General features: G+C 46.5%; 1 protein-coding gene across 1 annotated transcript in view; it reads left to right on the top strand.

Moving 5' to 3' along the window:
• The first annotated feature begins 5,183 nt into the window (after positions 1 to 5,183).
• Positions 5,184 to 7,123, top strand: part of CMC1 (C-X9-C motif containing 1) — a 46,302-nt gene continuing 44,362 nt past the window's right edge. Inside the window, exon 1 of the mRNA XM_050319271.1 lies at positions 5,184 to 5,263. Within this exon, the coding sequence (XP_050175228.1) occupies positions 5,239 to 5,263 (25 nt within the window). The 5' untranslated portion in view covers positions 5,184 to 5,238. The remainder of the gene's footprint in view (positions 5,264 to 7,123) is intronic.

The raw sequence follows: 7,123 nt of genomic DNA, 5'->3' as shown, positions 1-7,123 counted from the left end.
AGAACAAGAAGAGTTAGAGATTACTTAGGATGGAAGGAGTTCAACATGCCCAGTGCTTCTTCCTGTAGTAACAGATTCTGATGTAAAGACCTCCTGTCCTTAAACAGACATATAGATTGGTTTAATTTTATGGGGGAGTAAACACAAAATGCTGCAACTTGCACAACCAAAAGACACTACAAACTCCTTCTTCATGTTTTTCCCTTTTCTGGAAGACAGGTCTCTAGTCAGTGGCAATCTCAGATGGCAGTTGCAAATAAGGCCCTGAACAACTGTGCAGTGGCTTCCGTAAGAGTGTGTTCCCCTAAGAAAAGGAAATGTTTCTTTGATTCTAAATATTCTCATTTAAGGCTCCCCCACATCTCACACTTATGAGTGAATGTATTTCACATGGGTAAGCTTAGAAAAGAATCACAGCCTTTTACTGGAAGTTATATTTCATGAAACAAGATCAAAAATGTCAACAGCGAAAATGTCGAAGAGGTGCCACTTGAAAATATGCCTTTGAACTCATTTGACCAAGGCTATTGTTTAAAAAAAAAAATCACACCTGTGTGTAGACAGATAGGCTCTCTTTATCTGGTAAGAACTAGGTGTGGAGACACGTGGGACAGATAATGAATCTCTATTGCTATCTATAGTTTCATTGTTAACACCGTCTTGGTTGAAGTGTGAAAATATGTTCACACTTTTGAAAATGGGCGATTAACTAATCAAATGACAACACGAATTGGAACACAGAAATTACTGTTACCCAACACTACTTCTGATTATGGTTTTTTTTTTAAATTTTGTAAGAAAAGCATTGTCTCGGGCATCCTTCAAGATTATCAGGGAAGTTACCATATCTTCCCCACTGTAACAATCAGTGCATAAATTGTGACCACCATCATCAGTCTACTTTCCCTAGTGCACCTAGTATTTTATTCTCAGGGAATTAATTACAGGGAACATTTTCCTTGGATAGGCAAGTTCCAGGAAACTGTAACAGAGAGATGACACAAGCAGCACTGAATAACCAGGGGCTGTAAGCAGCAGCCACTGTCCCGTTAAGGCCCTGTTAAGTAGCAGTTGTGTGTATTAAGTACTACTGGTCTCACATCAGTGCCCCAAGAGATGTCCCAATTAAGCAAGTTTACTGGATGTCAGTTAAATGAAGCATACAGTACTAACTTGTATCAAAGTGCTACATGGCAAAAGCCCCACACATTTCAGCACAACTTCACAGGGCTGCCCAACTTGTGCAAGATTCATATTAAAAAAGATTTGACTAAACACAAATTGCACACTCCAGATGTCATTTCAGAATGCTCTCCTGGGATAAGATACAAGTTAGACCTCATGTTTAAAGGAGACCCACTTTGCACTTTTTTTTTTTAACAAAACCATCCCTTTATACCTTTGGATGATCCAACAGGATATATATATATAGCTCACTTCCATGGGCACTTCCACATTAATGAAAGAAAAACTATCCTTTCTCTGTATAGGTTGATGAACATAATAACATCAAGAATGCATATAAAAAGCATGCAGAATATGTATTTACGAAGCATTTTACTTTTTTATCTATACTGCCAGAATTCTTGATATGGCTCTTAACACTTCATATCTCTAACACTGTAACTTCCTCTTTTCTGGTTGTGAAAATTGTTCTGCTTGTATTCATTTGAGCTGCTGTAAGAAAATTTCTTACCAGTTCTCCTGTGTCACTGTGTCAGCCACTGGGCCACTTCCTGGGATCGCTGCACTGACTCCCAAGTCAGACATAAGCTATTTATCTTAATTTAAAGCCCTTTGTGGACAGTTTCTGTCTTACTTATGCCATTCCTCCTCTCTGTAATGTCAGTCTCATTTGCTTATCTGTCAAGGTAACACTTTCTCCAATACTTTCTCATTTCCAATCATTTCTAATAGCCCCAAATGCACAAGACTATTATCAGACCCAGAGCTGCCTATGCCCTTGCTCAAAAACTATTTGTGACCCTCAAATCTCCATCTTTGTTCTAGCCAAAGTTGTTCTAGACAATTTTTTCCTTTGTATTTGTTCTTATTTCATCAAGGTGTGTCTTACTCCCTTGCAGTTCTTAGCATTCCTTGTTTTTTTAGGTCAGACTTGGAAATAAGACTTACAGAAAAATCCTGTTTCTGCTTTCCAGGCTTGCTACTGGAAGAAGAGAGGACAGCTTCCCCAACTTACAAAGTTTTTGGACTTCTGTTTTTGTGTGTATTGCCTTCATCAAAGAAAGTTCTGTCTAGCCTAGTATCCTGTGATTAAATTAACACAACGCACAGACCTGACATGTAAATTCAAAGATCTTCATCAATAAAAGAAATCTTCTGAGTTCTGATTTTGCAGGTCATACATAAACATCAATAGCCAAGAGTCTAAGAGCAGCAAAAATCACTAACTAAAATAGTGCCTTTTTCTTAACTTGACTTACTGTAAGCATACATTCTCCTTTTTTTTTGGTGAAAGCTCCTCCTTGTGTCACATGTTCTCTTGCATTTTCTTGATGCAGATACATACAAGAACTCTTTGCAGACTGGCTGGTATCTTTTCTTAAGCACTCTTACATTCAGTGCAGAAGCGGCATAAGCCAAAAATCCCTTAATAAAGCAAATACAAGTAAGTCGACATGTTGCATTTGCACAGCCCTGTTGAACTAAAATTCTCTTAATCAGTGTATAAACATTAACTGAAGTGGTATAGTTTAAAATTGCAGAAAACAATTGTAACATTCACATTTTACTCTATGGAAAGATATCAGACATGGATTTTAAAGAAAAGCAAAGCATAAAGGCACTTAATGGTGTAAAGCTGAAATGCTCTAGACCAGTAAGGCCAAAAGCAGTCGTGTGGAAGATTTTGCCTACATCACGCTCTACTAATTTCTGTGAACATATCAACATGAAGAACTTGGCTCTTAGTGTGGCCTCAAATTGAAACAATCTATTTTCAAATAAAGGGACTGAATTTTCAGATGGGGAAAATAATGTAAATCTGGGGAAAAAACTTGACTTGAAACTTTAATGAAACTTCTTTTAAAGAACAAATAATTTGGTGATTGCTATCAGAATTCCTCCTACTGATTTTTTCTAGACTTATTATCTTCAAGAGGCATAGAAGGTCTATCTGGTGTTTGGGGAAGGCTCCTGGACTTCCCACTAAGAAGGTAATATTTAACACTCATCTTTCCATCTAACAGCAAGTAACAATGCCAGATAACAGAGGAAACACTGTATTTAGAAGCATTTTTGCAGCCTCCTGTAGGAGGCTACTGCATAAAATGACTGATTTTCGATACCACCTGTCACTCCAAAATGTTGAAGATAGGAAAAGAAGGTGGGCTTCTTGAAAATCCTGGATTGCATTTGTTAAAACAAGTCCTGAGTTTCAGACACGTCTCCTTGTTTTTAATTTCTCTTGATTTCTGGGGAGTCACGTTCTTGGATTTTTAATTGTATGGCAATTTGCCAGTATTTATTTATTTATTTATTTATTTATCTTAATATATTGCACATTTTGTTTTCCAAAGCAGGCAGCATTGCTTCGTACCATGAAAAACTAAAGTACATATAATAATAATATAATATATAAATGTACATATATATAATGGCCAGTCTTCGCGAGCGAAGATCCGGGGAAGGTCTTTACACCTTCCAGCCTGCGCATTGGATTTTTTAGGTGAGACACAGTGTGCGCGGAACTGAGCCCACCCTTTAATCCTAAGGTTCATCTGTCGGGGCCAAGCGAGCTTGGACGGTGGCAGCGAGGTCCTTAGGACGTAGGTGGGTTGCCTTTAAGGGCTAACGAGCTCCATCTGCCCGGGAGTGGCCCTGACCGGGAATCGAACCCGGGCCTCGGTGGTGACAGCGCCGCGCCCTTAACCACTAGACCACCAGGGGCTCCTATTAGCTTAGTACTTCCTTGTGATTTGTCTGTCTCTTGACCTATTCTGATGAGAAAAGGGTCTCCTGGGCAGATGGAGCTCGTTAGCCATGTAAGGCAATCCATCTACGTCCTAAGGACCTCGCTGCCACCGTCCAAGCTCGCTTGGCCCCGGCAGATGAACCTTAGGATTAAAGGGTGGGCTCAGTTCCGCGCACACTGTGTCTCACCTTAAAAATCCAATGTGCAGGCTGGAAGGTGTAAAGACCTTCCCCGGATCTTCGCTCGCGAAGACTGGCCATTATTATTATCGAAAAACTAAAGACTGGTTAGTTAAACATACTGCAGACTCCTAAATATGAGGTTTAGGTGGTACAGCAAATTTCCTGATTCCTCTCTCAACCACACATCTGTCACAGGAACGTGGAGCCAGAGATAATGAGGCATGAGAGAGGATCTCTTGCCCGCTGATTGGGAAGCCCTTCTTAAAGGGCACGGACCAACTCATTGGTTAAAACTGCCACCACTGACATCCTCCTTTTCCACTTCAAGCCCTTGCTGTGGAAGTCAGGCTGGAGGCCTGGGCTGGAGGCTGTGACACCCAGCCCCTGTCAGGGGCTGCACACACTCCCAAGCTTCCCTGAGGTTCCCAGGGAAGAGGTACTCCCTGTACCTGGGCGTGCAGGGAGCCCCGTTCTGGGCTGCTCAGTACAAGAGAGACACAGCTCCTGGAGTGGATTCAGTGGAGGGTAACGAAGGTGACTGGGAGACTGGAGCATCTCTCTTATGCAGAAGGGCTGAGGAAGCATCGAGAAGAGATGACTGGGAGGGGACCTCATCGATGCCTACAAGTATGTGAAGGGAGGGTGTGTCAAGAGGATGGAGCCAGGCTCTTCTCAACGGTACCAAGCAACAGGACAAGAGCCAGTGGGCAGCAACTGATGCAGAGGAAGCCCGATCTGAACATGAGGATTACTGTAACCGAGCATGGAACAGATTGTCCAGAGAGGTTGTGGAATCTCCCTCACCGGAGACGTACAAGAACCGTCTGGACACAACCCTGAGCCACGTCCTGCGGGACGATCCAGCTTGAGCAGGGAGCTGGAGCTGATGACCCCGCTGTGGTCCCTTTCCGACCCGACCCATTCTGTGACTCCTCGGTGACCCTCAGAGTCCGAGACCACCCGTGCCCCTCACCCACCTCAGAGCGCCCCTCACGCTGCGCGCCCCGGCCCGCTGAGGGCAGGGCGCGCGGGCGGGGGGCGGGTCCGCGCCTGCGCCCGCCACGGGGTCGATGCGGTGCGTGCGCGGCGCTTGCGCAGGTGCGGCCGCGCGCGGGTTCGCAGATGGAGCCTCCCCCCGGCGCCGCAGGTAGGGGCGGCCGCGGGGCGGGCGGCGGGGACGGAGGCAGGCAGGCAGGCAGGCAGGGAGGAGGCAGGCAGGCAGGCAGGGAGGGAGGCAGGCAGGGAGGGAGGGAGGATGGCAGGGAGGGAGGGAGGATGGCGGGGCGGTGGCGGAGCTTCCCTCCTGCACACACACTCCCCCGCTCTCCTCCCGCCCGCCTCGCCGGGGCTTCCTGTGGGAAACCCCCCCCCCATCGCCTTCCGCTGGCTCCGCTCACCCGCCGGGGAGGGTGGCGGGCTGGGCTGGGCTGGGTTGGGCTAGGCTAGGCTGGGCTTCCCGCACCGCCCGCAGGTGCTGGGAAGGGACACCCCGAGGGGCTCCGGCCCTCCGCGAGGTGCCCGGCGGACTGGGGCGTCCCCACCGCCCTCCCGGCTCCCTCTCCCCGCCGCGCCTTCCGTCCTTCCTTCCCGCCACCGCCGTGACCTCCAGCGGCCGGGCGGCGCCCAGGCAGCCCCGAGGGGGAGGCCGAGGTGCCCGCGGGGGCTGCTGTGGCCTCTCTGGCTGTGTAACGAAGGAAAAGAAAAAACACCAAGGTTACGTGGCCTTTGGCTTCGTTTTGCCGAGGTCTTGCCCGAGCGCTGATAGACACGTGTCCGCAGAAGTGAATGGAAAACTGTGTCCTTTATGCCCACGTAGTGTTCGCTCACCTACCTTGAGTCCCGGAGTCAGGGGCCTTCAGCTTGGTGTATTAAAAGGCCATTTCCTCGTGAGAGCGAGCCCAGTGAGGTGTGGGCCGGCTCCAGCTGGCACAAGGTGTTGGGACACCCGTAGCTGGTGGCAGACTGCAGCGGTCCTGTCGGCGCAGCCTGTGGCTGCTTCTTCAAAAGCTGAAGGGTGTTGGCCAAGGCCAACCTCCTGATTTCTGATAGAAACCTGTCCTGGGCCTGGCTTTTCAGGCCCTACAAACAAGGCATTCATAGAGCAGTCAAGTTCTAAGTTTGTTTTGGGTTTTTTTGATCATGTTCTCTAAGTGTTGATCTGTTACTGAATTAAGAGAATGTTATAAAACTTACTGCTGCATTTCGAGTGGTGGATGTTCATATCTACAGCGTAATTTCACTTCCCAGTTGTCCTTTGGCAAAAACTTCGTTATCACACTAGCTTAATTCAACCTGTTGCGATTTCAGTGTAGAGCAAAAAGGTTGACTCCAAACACTGAAGTTCATCAGTGTTCTGCTTCCCTGTGTGTCTGTATAATGACATTATGTGTCCCTCCCAGTCCATGTTGTAGTTGTACATTAGCTGTGGTAGGACTGCTGAGGGTGTACTTCGGGTACATGTGTGATACTAATACTGAGATTCATCTGCTGAGCAGTGGCATTGCTTGCTGACACCTCTCTAAATCTGGTACCTTGTTATACAGTGTATTTTGCTTCCCTCCCCCAGCTCCCCATTAGTCCCTGGCTGTTATGGCTCTGTTGAAAACCTCAGAATGTGAACTAAAAGCAAAGATGTCTATAAGTGAGGTAGTAGAGAAACGAACAATAGCTGCAAGAGGTGTGAGCTGCCCTGTTCATATTAGTAAGGTGTTAACCCAGATACCCCGGTGCGGTAGGTTTTAGTGTCATCATTGTTAACTGCTTCTTGGCTCATATACGAGAAAAAAAGAGGGAGAATCACAGTTCTGTAAATTGTTACTGTGACTGATACTTCATTTTGTGGTCGCAAAAGACGCAAATATTCTCATGGCTTTGCCAGGCAGTAGGGAGGGAATATCAAGGAGCCCTCAGAAGCTCAGAATATAGAACCTGTGAAAATACAGAACCTGTGAATTGTGTCGTGATTTGTATGGGAGGAGTTTTTTGACAGCCACAGTTCGGGAAGGAA

The sequence above is a fragment of the Myiozetetes cayanensis genome, unplaced genomic scaffold (genome assembly GCF_022539395.1).
Source record: "Myiozetetes cayanensis isolate MyiCay16 unplaced genomic scaffold, myiCay2020 scf1, whole genome shotgun sequence".
In the NCBI taxonomy this organism is placed as follows: domain Eukaryota; kingdom Metazoa; phylum Chordata; class Aves; order Passeriformes; family Tyrannidae; genus Myiozetetes; species Myiozetetes cayanensis.
The sequence above is the reverse complement of the archived record's forward strand: the minus strand, read 5'-3'. Positions and strand labels throughout refer to the sequence as shown.